This window comes from Chinchilla lanigera, unplaced genomic scaffold (genome assembly GCF_000276665.1).
Source record: "Chinchilla lanigera isolate Chin_1 unplaced genomic scaffold, ChiLan1.0 scaffold00030, whole genome shotgun sequence".
NCBI lineage: Eukaryota > Metazoa > Chordata > Mammalia > Rodentia > Chinchillidae > Chinchilla > Chinchilla lanigera.
Window position 1 is genome coordinate 19,509,875 of NW_004955431.1, and position 17,259 is coordinate 19,527,133.

Below are 17,259 nucleotides of genomic sequence, written 5' to 3' on the forward strand. Positions count from 1 at the left end.
ACCTAAGTAGAAGCTGTACTGAACCACAAAGCCATCTTCACTGAAGCAGCAGTTTCAGACCCCAGCATTGCACCCTGGAAGCCACGACTTATTCCCACGAAAGCTCTCCTGGGACGCTATTAATGTACTCACGAAATCCACGTTTATTTGTTTAGTATGTGTACAGTGCTATTTACAAAAACAAAAGAATATATATCCGTCTCACTATTAAGTAGGTAGTTTAGTGGGATAAATGCACTGTGAAATAGCAGGGCTACATGGCAGTAACTTCAGTAAAGGAAATGCAAGTCACAGCCTAGCCAGGACACAGGCCCTCTGCTGCCAAGGCGCCCAGGGAAATTCAAAGGTTTCAGCTTTTTAACACCTAGAAGAATTAAGTGCTTTTTTTTGGGAAAGAAGGCACATGAACAAAATGAGATGGGAAATGTCGCGCATGTCTGTAATTATACACGTCCGAAGCACTGAGAGAAATATCCAGAAGAATGTTCATCAGAATGCCCTTGGAGATGAGCTCTGGGTGACGGAACTTCAGACACTTTTTATCATCATCTTTGCACTTTTTTGCACTGTTTGTACTGTTTTACAGTAAATACTTAAAACAGATCATTTAAACAGAGGAGACTGGAGGCCATAATGTTACGTGAAATAAATCAGACGCAAAAACTTAAATATCACATGGTTTCTCACACATGATAAACCCAAAGCATAAATAATTAAAGAGCAAAGTAAGAGATTAAGAGGAAACAGGAAGACAGACTTTTTCTGCAAAAGGGAAAAGGGCCAAGAAAAGGAGGGAGGGAAAAGGGAGAGGAGAGAAACAAGGGATGAAGAAAAGAATTAAGCTATATTATGTCTTCATACCAACTTCCCACGAGAAATGTAAGCATAATGTACTGCAAATAGGAACCAATAAAAATAAAATATTTAAAGAAAACAGAAGACAGGAATTTATCTTTTAAGATAGAGAATATTTTGGTTCAATTTCCTGCATGTTTATCCAGGATTTGATGTGCTGGGCCTTGCATAAGAAACGTAATAGGATCCTTGCATTCAGTGGGTTCATTATCTTGGGAGTGGAGGAGGGCACACACATAAAACTATGATGCAATGTTACATATCAATCTATACACCCACGGTTCCTTTCCTCCCTCTCTCTCTCTTTCTCTCTCTCTACCTCTTTCCTTCCCTCCCTTCTTCCCTTCCTCCTCCCTTCCTTCCTTCCTTTCCTTTCTTTCATTGTACTAGGGATTGAACCTGGGGCCTCCACACTGAGCTACATCCCCAGCCCTTTTTTATTTTGAGATGGTCTTGCTAGACTACCAAGGCTGGGCTCAAATTTGTGATCCTCCTACCTCAGCCTCCCAGAGGTTTGGAATTACAGCCATGCCCCACTACACCTGGATCTTCCACGGTTTCTTTGTTGTACTGCTTCATTGCGATAAATGTATCACAGTAATGTAACATGTGAACTGTGTCATAAAGCATTTATCTGGTTGTAAAGCAGCACGTGGAATTCAGTAGGTAATCAGTAAAGTGCTTTTTGAATGAATAGAATTCTATATCTTTCTTTACCGTGGTCCTTTCACTTCCCCTAATCATCATTTCTCACAAACATTGCTTGGAACCACAAACCCCCCTGTCTCCTGGTACCTGATCTCAGGTCATGGATTTTGCATCCCACTATCACCATCAACATCTTGATCTTTCTAGAGTGTTTTTTTTTTTTTTTTTAAATCTGGTCATGCTCTAGATTAAAAACCATTCTTGGGAGTGCTCCATGATAAACTCCTCAGGCCTCCCTAGATGTGGCCCTGTTGCTAGGTCCTTTCAAGTCCACGTCTCAGGCCAAGTTAGGAGATTCAAGGTCACTTATCAGAACAGCAAAGCCTTTGTTCTAACTGAGGTCTCCTGCACTACTTCTTCAAGCTCCCTTCCTCTTCAGACTGCTGTTTCTCATGAAGCAGCTGTTTTCCAAGCTGCAGATGAAGGCATTGAGGTTCTGAGACATCAGATTGTTCACCTAAAGCTACATGGCTGGGAAGAGGTAGGATTGCATCCAAATCCAGGCATGGTGAAATAGAGAGTCAGGGTTCTTATCCTTTATGCTCTGTCCATGTCTTTGTTTCCTTTCTGATTCTGAATACATCTGGATCTAGTCCCACAACTGCTTTGAAACGTTATGGCTCAAACTTCTATGTGCTCACTGTACTTTACTTATATTAATCTCCACAACAACTCAGTGACAAAGAAATGATTACTGTTTGTTTCCCATTTTTATAGGTAAAGAAATGGAGATGTAAAGAGACTGGGATCTAAATGCCACTGTTATGCTGTTATGGTCTATGTCTGGGTGTCCCTCCAAAGCCTCATGCAGTCATGGGGGCAGGCTTTTCAGAGGCAGCTGAATCTAGAGTTTGTGATTGGTTCATTGCCTAGTGCTGGGATTGGGGGTGTGAGTGCTATACCCATCCTAGGGCAGGTAGCCTGCATACAATATAAGGTAGGAAAAGAGGCTTGTTCCTCCCTTTTACTCTTGTTGCTTCTGCTGTCTTCCACTGCCATGGACTGTTGCCCCTCTACCACGTGCCACTCTACCTTTTAGCCAGAGGATTACAGAGTGAAACCTTCACAAACTATGGGCCAAATAAACCTTTCCCCCTTTAACTTTGGATGTTGGGTATTTTGTCTCAGCAATGAGAGAAAAGTAACTAAGACAGCCACATACCCTGTAAGTGGAAGAGCAGAGATTAGAGCCAGCCAACAACCTGTGAGGACCCGCACTCTTCAGCAGGCCCTGACAAGCCCCCTCTGCCATTTTGTCCTACAGCAAGAATGTGTCTAAAGCAGGCAGGGCAGACCTGTTTGGGGATCCAGCCATAAAATACATCACTATGGGTCAAACTCCAAAAATCCATGGGCTATGTGTGGGGACGTGTACTGGCCTTTCTTGGTTTTTATGTTGGTAGAAAATATCAGATGAGTGGATAAATGCAGCTGGCATGAACCGTAGATGAAAAAAAGAAGTTCCACAAAAAAATGGGGGCTGGCCTCCATAAAAATTCAGAAATCAATGCCTGAATTGTAAGTGACAGCATTGTTAGTAAATAATAAGTAACCAGCATTTTAATATATTTGTTTATGTAATCCTACAGGGTAGGTACTTATTACTATCCTATTTAACAGATAGGAAAATGGAAGACAGAGAGGTAGAGACTGACAGGAGGTGGAGGAGTCAGGACCTGGCCCCGGTAAGAGGCTTTACCCCTCCAGCTACTCTTAGGTGCCTCAGCAGACAACTCCCACTCAACTCGCAAAAGATGTTTTGAGAGAGAACATGAAGATAAATGAAAATGATCTTGCAATGATGAAAAGCTATGGCACCAAACATTAAAGTAAAATAATTGAAAATGTCTTCCTCCCCTTTGAAAATATGCACATGACTCTATCTGGAATGATTTAAATTCAGCCCCACTACAGCATTTTCCCTGATACCTGTGAGAGTTCCAACGGCAGTTAAAATAATGATGCTGCTATATATAGAGGTTTTTAGAGAGGAGGGAGAAAGAAAGACGGGCTTGGGTGTATTTGTGTGTGGGTGCTCATCATGTCAGTCCGCTAAACCCACACGCAATCAGACACTAGTCAGACACCCTTTGAAATGGAAAGGGTGATGGTAGACAGCAGCCCACTCCTGCTCAGGTGCCTGAAATAGAAAGGAGCCGTGGAAGAAACCACAGTCTGAACCCAACTCCCTACGCTCGCGCGCGTGCACACACACATGCACACACATGCTCACACTTCCCTCTCATACCACTCCATAGCCCATGGAAACCCAGTCCCTCAGGTCCTAGTCAATAAATGAAGAATGGGATGGATTACACTTTGGAGACTTGTACCAAGAATAATGACAGATAATCATGTCTTCTATTAGTGATATTTTTTAAAAAGTGTGAATCAGCCAGTAAAACAGATAAATTAATGCTCCTCATCACTCTAGGAAGCACCATCTACTACTCTCTCCATTTGAGGTCATGTTGATTGCTTATTGAACTGAAATTACATTAAAATGGATGCTGCAATCATTTTAACTAATCAGAGGCAGTAATCTTTTAAGTAGTGCTTCTAGGAATAATTTTCTGAGGGTTTCCATTCAACAAACCCTGATACTACAGGGAGGCAATGGTGGCATAAAGAGGGTGCGCAGTCTTGGAATAATGACATGCAGGTCATCTGCAGACAAGACAGGTCACTGCTATGAGGTCCAGCACACGTGGTGAAATAAATGTGACAGGGAAAGGGATATGGCGTCTGGAGCCCCTGTCTGTGGGCCTGTGTGACCTTGAGCAAACTACTTCACCTTCATTTGTGAAAAAGGAACAGTGTTAGTACCAACCCATAGTGTTGCTATGGGAATTAAAAAGGTTACTAATGTAAACAACGCCTGGCCCACCATTAAGTTCTATGTGTACGATTCTTGAAGAAACCAGAGGTACAGATTAGAAGAACTTTGGTAGGGAAAATGGAGGTCCTGAGAGAGGTCTCCTGAGTTAGGGCAATGCAGACAGAGTAGCCACTGAGCAGGGGAAATAGGAACACTACACCTTCATTCAGTAAGCTCAAAGGGAAAGTATTTTGTGCACATTTTCATTACGTCCTGGCCTTAGCTTGTTTCCACTTGTCCCTGCTTCTCCCCCTTTCATGGGTTTTCATGTCCTATTCAGTGACCATGGGAACTAGCCACAGAATACGAAATAAAACTCTAGTTCAGAAGAGCAAACTCATTTCTGGAGAGAGTATTTTAAAGGGAAAATAGGACCTTGCTCTCAGATATGTTTCTAGGACTCTGTGAACATTATTAAGGAGAAATTTCACCCTTAAAAAGGTCATTTTCTGTTTTTAGTTAGGAAGCTCCCTGCCAAGCTGAAAAAGTCAAAAACAAAAACAATACAAACAAACAAACAAAAAAGAGAATACCAGGATAGTTTGACATATAGGGCAATTCTTGGAGAACTACAAATAATAACTGAATGTTTTCTAACTGTGCTCCAATGAAATTTCAGCAACTTGCTGAAAATTCCTATTGCTCTGGTATTTCTGTGCCTGTCTAGTTTGGGTATTCTGCATATGTGTACCCATATTTAAAAATTCTCTTTCTCATAGACACCCACACACCCTATAAATGGCTTTGAATACTTGTCTAAATAGATAAGCACTTCTTAAAAAAAAAATGCTCTGACCAAATCAGTTGCATAGAAATGAGGTCTCATTTAGTGGAAGCAAGGAGAAAATATCACTTGGCCCAACAATTTGCACATAAGCAATTATTGTTAAATGTACTAAAATGCAATGGACTTAGATTTGATTAAGTTTTCATTTACGGTGTTCTTTTTTTAACGTGTATAATATGTATATTATATAAAATTAGAAAATATAGATGAAGCCAAATTGTTTTCTTTAGTTTTTTGGACAAGGCTCACTATGTAATTCAGGCTGGCCTTGAACTCAATGGATAGCCCACTATGGCCTCAAAATTATGGTAACCCTCCTGCCCCAGCTTCCCAAGTACTAGGATTACAGGTGTGCACTACCATGGCTGGCTCAAACCCAAAACCTTTTACGATTAAAATGATCATTTTGGTGGGGCTATTAGAAGGAAACACAGTTCCTAAATCATGTGACCAGAGAAGGCTGGAAGCCTTTAAAGAATTTGCTTCTGTTTCCTAAGCCAAACAATGAGGAGTGTTAGATGAAACAAAGTAGCAAAAATCTAGGGCTTAAAAGACCTGCAACCCACGTACATTATCATGGATAGTGCAACCGTGAGTACACCCGTGGGTCTCACTTCCCACCTAGCAGCAGATAGCTGGACTAAAGAACTTCACACAATTTGGGAACGCAGTCATTCCTGTTACAGGCCTTGTTGACATGAGCCTCTGCTACAGCTGTCATTACATCCTAGCGCTCAGAAAATCCTATTTTTCTTAACTAGACTGAAGAATCTTCCAAATTTTTTGGTAATGTACTTTCATAACAAGCGCTCCTGAAGGATGGGATGACTATTTCCACCCTGCGTCACCTCCCAGCCACCTGGGGCTCACTGTGTCTCTGGTGCCTGAGGTGTAATTAGCACCATGAAGGACTGGGGACCTAGGATCACAGTGCTTGTCCTCCTCAGGCGGCCGTCACTTACCAGTAGGTCCTATAAAGCCATAGGATCCTGTCATGTGTGCTGAAAGAGGCACTGACATGTGTATTTCCTTCTTTCCTCCCAGTGGTCAAAATCCAATTTCTATGCAAATGCTTCGATTATAACATTCTTATTTTTAACAAGTATAAGGTTCCACTTTAATGGGAAGATTTGGAATAGAAATGAGTTACTCATCCTTATGCATTAAGCCTCACAGAACCTAAAGGGGATTGATTCTTGGTCTTCCAAGGACTGGCAAACTCCACAGAAACCAAGGTCAACCTCAGGTCCAACTCCTAAAGCTCCAGGAAAGAGATGAAGCCAAACTTCCTAACCTGGTGCCCAGAGTTCAGAACACGCTGACTTATAAAAGTTATCAACTGATCTACAAAATATTATTTCCAAAGTCTATATTAGAAGAGAGGGCAACTGGCTCCTATTTCAGGGGAGAGGGAAAAAGACTTGGTTCTCTTTGGATTCCCACAGTTCACATGAGACTGTATCATAAATACATGCAAATCCCTGGCACACGTATAACTTGCCCTCACTTTTTCAAATCTCTCTTTAGGTGTCACCATTTGAGAAAGATCTCTGATTGCCTCATATAAATTCCCTTCCCGCTTTAATACTGTTCGCGTACTAGATAGTTCTGTGTATGCACCTGTCCCTGTGCTCTCACTAGAACGCAAGCTTCTTGAGGACGGGAGAGGTTTATTTGCTCACTGGTCTTTCTCCACCTTTAAAACCAGTACTCACTGTAGGTAAGTACATCATTCCCTACATCAGCAAACTGTTAAATGAATAAATGTCAGAACCCCTCCAGGTGAATTATTTAATAAAGCATTTATTGAAGCCCTAGTAGAAACCACCCACCTTGCACCTTAGGGAAGCAGAGACAGCTATTTTAACACACAAAGCAACCAGTCACATCCTTGCCAGGCATTCCTGCATTTCAACCTCCACGGTGGAGAAGGTCATTTGCAATGTAAAGCCTTACAATTACTTTACCATGACATTCAACACTGGCAGGGTGATGCCCAGCTCTGTGACATAGCGAAGACGCTTCTCCTTGCGTGGGTTTTACCAGCCATGACATTTTTCAAAGGAACATGCCCTAGATAGGACCTGTCTTGGTTCTAGCTAACAAGTTTTCCCAAAGGGGTGGGACCCGCCAGAGGGCGCTACAAGAGCATTCACGTCAGCGCGTCATGGGCACTTACTGCTGGAGCAGGTGGCTTCTTTAGGGCTGGAAGACATTGGCTGGGCACACAGCTGGCAGAGGCAGTCTCTCCCATTGAACGTGACTCGGTCTCCGGGTGGAAACGGGCGCCTGGAGACAGAAAAACACCCCCTCCACGTTATTCCAGCAATTTCATTTTTTTTTTCCTTCTTTCTGCTTGCTCTCCTCAGGTGCAAATTTATTTCTTAGAGGAGCGCCAGCTGAGATGTCTGAAATGCAGCCATGCCCAAGCCAGCCAGCTGGCTACGGTCCAAACAAACAAATGTACCTCATTATGAGAAAAAGAATGCACAGGTTCTATAGCAGCTTAACAGTAAAACAGAATGATTTACGTCCGTTTGCTAGTGGAGGGATGTCCTAACAAGTCACCTAACAGGGCACGCAGAACTGTAAATTTCCAAATGGAAAATCTTCATAAAGAAACATTTTAAATGCCGTAAGTTCCAACTGAAGCTCAGGGCTGCACCCCACTGGTTACTGGCCACGCATGAACCCTGCCGGCTCCCTGGGACCACGCCTAGAGTTCCATGATGACTGTGCTGAGCTAGACTTTGTTCTTTCTGGACATCTGAATGCTTCGCAGTATTGGAGACCATGTCCCTTATGGAGTGAGAGGAATGGCCAGGGCTATAAAAATATCTGTTTAAGAACTAGTAGCAACTTCTTTCCAGAAAGGTGATTTCCTGTTACCCTGGAGACTTCTCAATCACAGCACATTTTACAACCATATTAGATCCTGCATGTACATTAGCAGTGTCTGCTCTCGGGTCACCGGTGGACGACCGTTAGGAACGAAAGTCATTCATTAACAGAGATATGGCAGTTTCCATGCCTGCTGACTTGCAGCTGGCCACTTTGCCAGCAATCCTCATCAATGTGAGTTTTCAAATGTCTGATGTACGCAGTTAGGAAATGTGAAACTCACAGCCAGACATCCCAAACCGAAGTCAGAAGCAATCACTTGCGACCAGGCCCAAGCTCCCTGCCATTGGTCTTCACTGTCACAGCTGCTGTTCTCCTTGAAGTAACCCCTAGGTGAACTAACAGCTGGTCACTAATTGCAATAAATATGCACAGGTGAATGTGGATTGACCTCCTCAAATGTGCTTGTTGCCTCTACGCAGAGGTTTCTATAATTTTATGCAGTGGTGCCTTGGTTCACGAACCTAATTCTTTCCATGATTCTGGTTGCAAACCAAATTATGTGATTCGGTTCTTGTCTAATTCAGTTTGCGACCAGAATCATGAAAAGAATTAAGTTTGTGAATGGAGGTACTAATGTACCTCCAAACATTAAAAGTCCTAAGGAGAAGTGGTGTTCTAGGTAAGGCCCAGAGAGGGTAAGTGACCTGCCTGGATGGAGCAGTGTGGAGACTTGGCCACAAGCAGGTGAAGATGGTGTTTTCCAACTCAGCCCCTGCCCTGTCTTTGTAATCAACGTCAATCACTTTCTGGTGAGGTCAGTGGGCCAGTCATTTTAGGATCATTAGTTAAAAAGAAAGCCTTAAAGCCACTCTGTAAGGAGGATGTCAGAGTTACGGGTTCAGCACAACAATAAGCACAGGGTCTTCTGTCCCTGGTGAGGCCAAGGCCTGGGTGAGGCCAGTGGGGATGTGGGGTCCAACCTGTACAGAAGCACTCATTTTCCAGGGTTGACCGGCACTTGCATGACATGACAATGAGCGCCCCTTTACATGCCGCACCCCAGGTGCCTCACTTAGCTTGCCTGAATTCAGAACCTGCTTCTGATCCATGCTTATTTTTTCAGACCTGAATCCTACACAAAGCCCCCACAGCATACTCCAGAGTCCAGTGCTCCGCAGGGGGCCAGGCCTTCTGAACCCGGAATTTTGCTACTTTATGATGACCCTTCTCAGTTTTTCCCCTCCTGCCCTCTGTATCCTCTGCCCTTACAGGTTTGCTTTCTGTATGGATGAATATTTGTAATAGAAAAAATGAATTTAGATTCAGAAAACCTGAGTTCAAACCTCAGTCTTCCAAGGTTAACCTGCATAAGTCTTATACTCTGAGACTCCCATAAATAGAGTTAGTAATTCTAGACTGACTTCACAGAATTACTACGAGTTAAATTCTATGTGAATGTAATTAGTAAGCCATCAAGTAGGTCCCAATTTAGATAGAGTTATCATCATTTGGAAGCAGCAGCTGCCACTGAATAGTACAGGCTGAGCAATCTTAACCCAAAAATCCAAAATGCACCAGATTCCGAAATATTCTGAATGCAATGTGATGCCATCATGGAAAATTTCACACCTGACCTCACGTGATGGGTCACAGGCAAAATGCAGGTACACTAAAAATTCTATATATTACCTTTAGTCTATAAGATATACTGTATATGAGAAAATTAATTTCATAGTTAGACTTGGGTCCTCTCCCCCAAGATACCTCATTATGTATATGTAAATATCTCCCAAACCTGGAGAAATATGAACTCTAAGGCACTTCTGCTCTCAAGCATTTCAAATAAGCAATACTCAACCTGTAGCAATCGTGAGCACCTCTGCTGCCTCAAACGTTCAGGGACAGGTTCTCGTGAGCTACATTTGTCCGTCATTACACTGACTTTAACACAATAACCTCTCTGGGTCAGAACAGATGGCTCTCAGAGTCTACCTGGACCAGCACCTTCCACCCGGGCTGAGTAACCTTGTAGCTGCGAACCCTCCTGAACCTAGTAAATCAGGACGCGCTTTGGACATTTTTAAAGGGACTGCAGCCTCACCAGACCCAGGAGGTTTTGGTGATCACTCCGCCTTGGGGATCACTCTTATTTATTCATAGCACCCCCTACTCCCATGTTTTCTTTTTAATAGTAGACAGCTCTGGCTTGGAAAACCTCAGTCACAAAGGTTTCAACTCAGCCCAAGAAGTGGAACCAGATTTGGGTCTCCTCAGCAGCTACATGTCACAACCTGAAAAACATGTTAGGGTGGAACTTGACTGAGTAAGAAAACTATTCTGCTTGTGAATCTCAAAATTTTTAAATTATGATTTTAAAAACAGTGATTCAGAAATGGGCTAATCTTTATTCAAAACACAAGGGAGTAATAGTCTGCCATAAAGAAAGATAAACTTGAGTCATTTGTAGGAAAATGGACGCACCTTGAGGGGGCCATAATGTTAAGTGAAATGAATCGGACACACATGTTTAAATATCTCATGGTTTCTCTTACACAAGAGACTCAGAGTAACAATCAAGAGCAAAACAAAAATAGATAGTAGGAAGTAGGGAGATAAATCCTTCCCAAAGGGTAGGGGATCAAGAGAAGGAAGGAGGAAAAGGGGATGAAAACAAGAATTAAGATGTGCTGGGTACATACACCAGTGGTACACAAGGAACGTAAACAGTACGTATTACAAACAAGTACTAATAAATTAAAAAGTAATTTTATGAAAATATTTCATCTGACTTATGACTTATCTATCAGTGTTTTTTGTTACTCATTGTACAAAATTAAATCTGCCCTTCCAGCATGTTATCTTTCTGGCTTAGAAACATGAAACACTGCAAAACAAAACATCTCCTTCTGAAAGGTAGTTTTGGACCCAGGCACAGCAAGATGGAACCCCAGTGCACAGGGCACGAGAGCGTGACCAAGACTGATCAGTTAAGTAGCTGACTCTTGTTGGCAAGTCTCCTAGTTAGAGGCATCAAACCCATCTGTTCTATAATGCATAGCACCAGAACACGACAGTCTCCTACTCATACTTCACCTACTTTTTCTTTTTCACCTAGACTGGTCATTTTAATCAAGCTTATTTATGCAGCTAAGATTTAAAGTTGGCTGATGCCAGACACCTAAATAGCAGGGTTTGGCAAATTTCCCCCTAAAAGACCAGATCATAAGTATCTTCTCAGACTTTGTGAACCATAAGGTCCCCATCACCACTTCTCAACTCTGCCACTGTAGCTCCCGCAGCAGCCCTGGACAGTACTCAGACAAATGGGTGTGGCTGCACGCCAGTATAACTTCATTACAAAAATAGGTATCAGGCCTACTTTAGTCTGTAGGCCATCATTTGCCAACCCCAATGACACAGGAAAAGGATGATTTTAAATGCACATGCCACACACATAAGGACTTACACATCCACATAAGCTTTGTCCTTTGAGCAGCTTCCAATCCTCCACCAGTGATTTTACTACTCAAAATGTTCTGAGGCCTTGAGCTGCTTCCAGACTTGGTTTTAAGGCCCTTGAAGTCAGTCATGTCACTGTGTAGAACACATCACGTATAAAGTTTCCTCATTCAACTACATTTTGACTAAGATTGAAAATTCAGCAGGAAGAGGCAAAACAGTAAAGGGGTCCTTTAAGAATAAGTACTACTTAAGCCCAAAGGACGACATCTCAAGCTTTACTGGGGAAACCAGCGTTTCCCTGCTGGAGGAAGCTACAGACTTGAGGAAGATGGTCACTTACTTGCAGATCGTACAAGCAAAGCAGTTGGGGTGATAGGTCTTGCCCAGGGCAGTCACCACCTCACCCTCCACGAACTCCCCACAGCCATGGCAGCGGGTCCCGTACATCCGTTGGTAGTCCAGGGTGCAGAGATACTCCCCGTTCTTTATGAAGAAGCCCCCTTGGGCCAGGTCACAGCCGCACACTGTGGAAAGACAAGTTCACATCTGGTCGTTATCTACCAAGCTACTGGGAAGCAGCTGCCTTCTACTGAATGCTGGCTGCTCACTATGATCTCAATGGTTCGGGGCTAGGGGAGGGGACTGGTACAAAGAGCTATTTATTGTTGGTCTCTGCTTTCTCCCTCTCCTCCCTCCCCTTGGGAGCTATGAAATATCTCATACAAGTAAAATCTACTGGCTGGGTCTCAATGGCTTTTGTGGTATGTCTGAGATTCAGAGGTAACCAGTCTCTGATGGAAAGATATGCCTAGTTCAGGCTGGCTTAGATATGAACAAAGGTGTCCCTGGCAGGGCCATTAGGAAAGGTGCCCACTGCCTGCCCACACAGCTGCTTGGTGTGGGCCAAGATTGTTACTGAGTTGAGTAATAAATTCCCACTATCCCAAAAGCAGTAGCTGAAATTTCCAAAAGCTATTTTTTCACACTCTGGAAATACTTTTCCGTATAGACAGCAATTTTTCTCTTTGTGCAGCAAATAGCATATGCTAATTATTTTATATTATACAGAGAGGAAAGAACCAGACAGGCGGAGGGGAAAGAAAGGGGGTCACGTCTAAAATAAAACTGTCATTCACCCCCTAAGTTCATGCAAAAGAGGATGCTATATTGTGTCTGCATTTTGGTGTCTCTTTCTATATTGAGCAGTTATGGCACTGCGAGATGTACAAACAAGGAGATCTTGGGCCTGGGCTGCATGTCCGGACAAGACCCGAAAAGATCGTGACAGCTTATCCACAAATGAAGCCTAAAGGGATCCCCTGATAGCAAAGACTTTCCACTGCCAAATGACTAGAAAACAACAGAGAAAGCTGGGAACCTCCAACCTTAACTTCACTATTGCCAAGGTTAGGTGACTCTTCTAAAATTAACGGCCTCAGGCAAAGCATCTTGTGTGATTCTTGTTTATTCCTGCAACAGGGTAGGCAAAATATTCAGTTGGGGGTTGGTGACAGAATTCAATCATGAAATCTCTCTGAAGGATCCGTAACACTTCCAGGGTTCCTCTGATCAGTTCCTATGACGCATTAATGCAGCTAATGAATTAGTGCTGAGCACAGCAAGATTCTGGCAGAATAACTCCTCCCCATCGCTCTGTGAGCACTCTTTACTAACTGCAAGCCACTAAAGGTAGTCAAGGTGACAAAGCACCCACAAATGAACTTTCCACTCAGACTCACTGGTCTTTGTTTAGATCAACACTCCACGGATAGGACGTTCTTCTTTGCAATTTATAATTAAGTAACTCAAGATTATGGCCAGAGTCCATCAGGCCTGAAACTGACCACCCTATAAATACTACTGTGATCCTGTTCTCTGGAAAACAGCTTGTTTACCACCTGCTGCCTCCTGTCACCTGCCAGCATCTCCTCCTGCCCCCACGGTTCTCACACCTGCTTCTTCCTTACCAAGTAGGTCACGTGGGGAGCCCAGGGAGGGACTAGCCTCACTCTGACCTCGATTCTTTCAGCAACAGGAAGTGATCCTGGGGGATAGGCATCAGAGTTTATTAGAGCACGGAATGCATTAGAGGTTTTTTCAGTATTTTTCCAGGTACATATGATTTTTCCCCTCAGTGATAAGGCACTTTATGGGTAAGAGTTGTCATCTTTACTGTTCTGGATTCTTCTTCAGGAACTTCCAACCATGACTATCTAATACAATGCAGGATATACAATTGGTAAAACTGAATTCTGCTTCAGATTTGGCAGGTTCCCACTGATCTCACACCTCTGCGACATCAGCCACTCTGATGACTCAGTTACTCTGACAAACTTAGGTGTTTCTCAAAGCCCTGAGAAGTGGCAAAGCAATGCATCTGGATCACTAGTCATTCCCTTTATTCTCACCGCCCATCAATCTTGATATGAAAATCATATGACTTGATATGAAAATTCATAGTTCTTTTATAAAAAGATCTGGTGGCAATGGGGAAACCTTTACGCTAATAGAGGTCAGCAATGAGAGTTTTAAAGCACACACTGAATATTTCAGAAATTCTTTGTGTGTACTGTTTCCGTGGGGCACCTCTGTTCAATATTCTCTGGTTCACACGGCTTTGTGCAACTGACATATACTCTTCTTATTAAATCTTAGTTTTATGAGCCTAGTGTAGCCTTAAAAATGTAATACTTCTTTTTAACACTGCTGAGAGATGCCAAGCTGTGCCTCACTGAGATCTGATCTACCTTTCCCCTGAATTCAAAGCAGCGGTGGCCCAGGCTGGTTTACCAAACTGTACCGTTATCTCTGGTGGTTTAGACAACAGGGAAATCAGTGTATAAAGAGCCAGGCGTCCTTGCAGGCACACACAACAAGCAGTGAGAGGGAAAGCCCATGCAGCTGAACTTCACAGTGTTATATTTCCTAGGTCTGAGTGGCTGTGACACAATTTCAGGCTCTTTCCTCTTTTGCATTCCAGCAAAAGGGCTCAGCTTCAGGGCCCTAAATGTAGGTAGCTCCTACAGATGCCATCTCCTTCTCTCAGGGAAGACCTCAGCCACTCTTGTAGCTTCAACTAGGACTTTGTGCAATGGATTCTCCAATCCATGATCTCTGTCTGTGATTTACAGACAGCACACTTACCTCACATTGAGCATTTTCCAAAGAGGCTCTAACCTCTCAGCTTCTCTACTACCCTCCCCTCAAAGCTTTATTGTTTTTCTGTTCGTCTCTTAATGGATGCGTAACAGCAGCCACTTCCCCACTGTGACACTAACATTTTCAACTGGCCAGTAAATCCAATCAGGTTCCCCAACAAAACCATTCGCAGAGCCATGCTCTCCTCCTCTGTTTTATGGCTGTCACCCCTGAGATACCTGCCTTCAGCATCACACTCTTGCATTCCAATGATTTTGTTATAATCATGTTTGTACTGGCAAAACATAAACAAAACAAAATTGAAAACAAAAACATCAGAAGTCTGAAACAACCTGAATTGTCATCATAGAGTAGCTGAATAAATTATGATATGTCTAATCCGTGAAGTGGGCGTTAAAAGACTGGACTAGATCAACACACAAAATCAGCATGCAGTTTGTGATGTATCATTAAGTGAAAACAACAAATGTCACAGAGTAAAGAATTATAATAATCTTATTTTCAGAAACTTCTACTTACATTTTTGTAAACAAGGAAAAGTGAGTTTATATAGACAGAAGGTAATTAAGTTCTCTCAGGAGAATGATGAATTGTTAACTTTTTTCATAAAACTATGTGTCTGCTCATTCTTAATTTTCTTTGCAGTTGTGATAACATATATAGAATTTACCAACGTAATCATTTTCAAGTGGACTGGTCAGTGCATTAATTCATCCAGCTCCCAGCAACTCTCCATTATATCTTCGGTATGAATCTGACTGTCCTTGGTACTAACTATTAATGGAAGTTCACCTTATTTAACAGTAAGATGGTAAGAGAAATCACCCCAAACTTAGTAACAAGGTAAAAGGAGGAAAGTATTTTCTTTCAGTGTTGTTCTGGAGCATTCCTCAACAGCTTAGCAGGATTATTTCATTATCTAGGGGAACAGATCTGTGTTTGACAAGCTTTTTACTGCTGATTAAAGGTTCAGACTTTGCAAGTTAACGTTCACTTTGTCCAGAGGAGATGCAGGTGATTTCTTCCTGGTGTTATAGTCCTGTTGCAGCACTAATTAGTGTTCTATCTCTCCAGCCATCTCAACCTCACATTCTTTCCTGAGTGTCTTAATGATCCATTCCTTCAGTTCTCCTTCAAGGCAACTTTAGCACCCTGCTGGTTCTGTCACTAATGAACTTACTCGATCTTTGACACATCCTCGTTCAGCATTTGTATGTGTCATAGATTTAACTTTTTAAAAAGTATATCGACAAAGGTGTTAATCTTTTAAACCAAAAAAAGTCAATATGAACATGAAACACATTTTAAAGAACATTTCACCCATTTTATATTAACAGTTTAGCAAATGTTTATAACTGATGGCACAAAGCAAAAATTTCCCATCTATATAATTACAAAAATCTCAATAAGTAAGATCAAATTTTAGTATGAGATATTTAGATTTTTTACTTTAAGAGTTCCATTTGTCTTTCCTCTAGTTGAAAGTTAGCATAAGCCTAGGTGAAAGTGTGGATGGATTCCTTTCATTTAAACATAGTGCCACCAGGAGAAGGAAGGAGTTGCTTTCTCCTCACGATCAGTTATTAGAAGGCCCCCACTGAATCCTGCCCTGCTTTGCCATCTGTAAAGCCTGGCTACAGACAGCCCTGTGTGTTTTTGGTTTTATGTTCTTGAATTCATTCTCTACAAACTACTGAACACAATTAACTACTACATTGAGTGGGAATATGCACATCCAAGAAGTTTTATATAAAAGTTGTAAAATTAGTAACAGGCATATTTTTAAAAAATCTTAGAAAAAACTAACAAGAGCTGCCTGGGTTGTACAAATACCATGAAACAAAGTTAGATGGGGTGAACACAGAACGGTGTTTTAGTGGTGTGGACAGGGCTCCAGTAGCAACTACGTCTTCAACTTTCTAAAAACAGCAATTACATTAGATATTCTAATAAATTCATCTCAGTGCAATGCCATCTGTCTGTCAACCACTTCATATTGCTGAACACTTAGTGGAATGGGTCACACTTAAAGTCCTGCCCAAGGGTGAGTCTGAGGGAAATGCAGACCTGTCTCCAGCCATAGCAGGGGACACACACCTCTCTGCTGCGCTGCTCTCACTGGGTTTTGATCAGTTTGTTGGCAGTAACAGAGGGTAGGGATGGACATAACCTATCAGTGCTTCAACTGAATTCTGAGCAACATTAGAATTTTATTGGGAAGCCAGCAGCATTTTGTGGGTCTCTTTTTCTCTTGTCTAGGACAGGTGTTAGTTGTCTGCCACTCTGCCAGAGATGCGTCCATCATACGGTATAAGGAGCTCCACCGAACTTCCCCCATGATGTTGAGGTCTGAGACCTGGGTTACCCACTTTCATTTCTGGGGATAAGGACCATGTGCTCCAGAAGTGCTACTTTACTCCTGGTGAGATCAAAACTTTGTTCTACCCCACCTAGAACAGCACATTCTTGCTCACTCCCCGGGTGCCATGTGCTAGAGACTCAGGTTGGGTAGACCAGAATTCCCAAATACTCCACCTATGGGTAAGTACCATGAATGCCAACTATT

At 42.5% G+C, this 17,259-nt stretch overlaps 1 protein-coding gene across 16 annotated transcripts in view; it reads right to left on the reverse strand.

The window, feature by feature from the left end:
* The window catches only part of Ablim1 (actin binding LIM protein 1), a 287,439-nt gene that overhangs the window by 112,739 nt on the left and 157,441 nt on the right, over positions 1–17,259 (reverse strand). For all 16 annotated transcript variants that reach the window (XM_013515787.1, XM_013515789.1, XM_013515788.1 and 13 more), the window contains exons 3-4: positions 11,875–12,058; positions 7,408–7,517 (exon numbers count right to left, since the gene is read on the reverse strand). In XM_013515787.1, the coding sequence (XP_013371241.1) occupies positions 7,408–7,517; positions 11,875–12,058 (294 nt within the window). The remainder of the gene's footprint in view (positions 1–7,407; positions 7,518–11,874; positions 12,059–17,259) is intronic.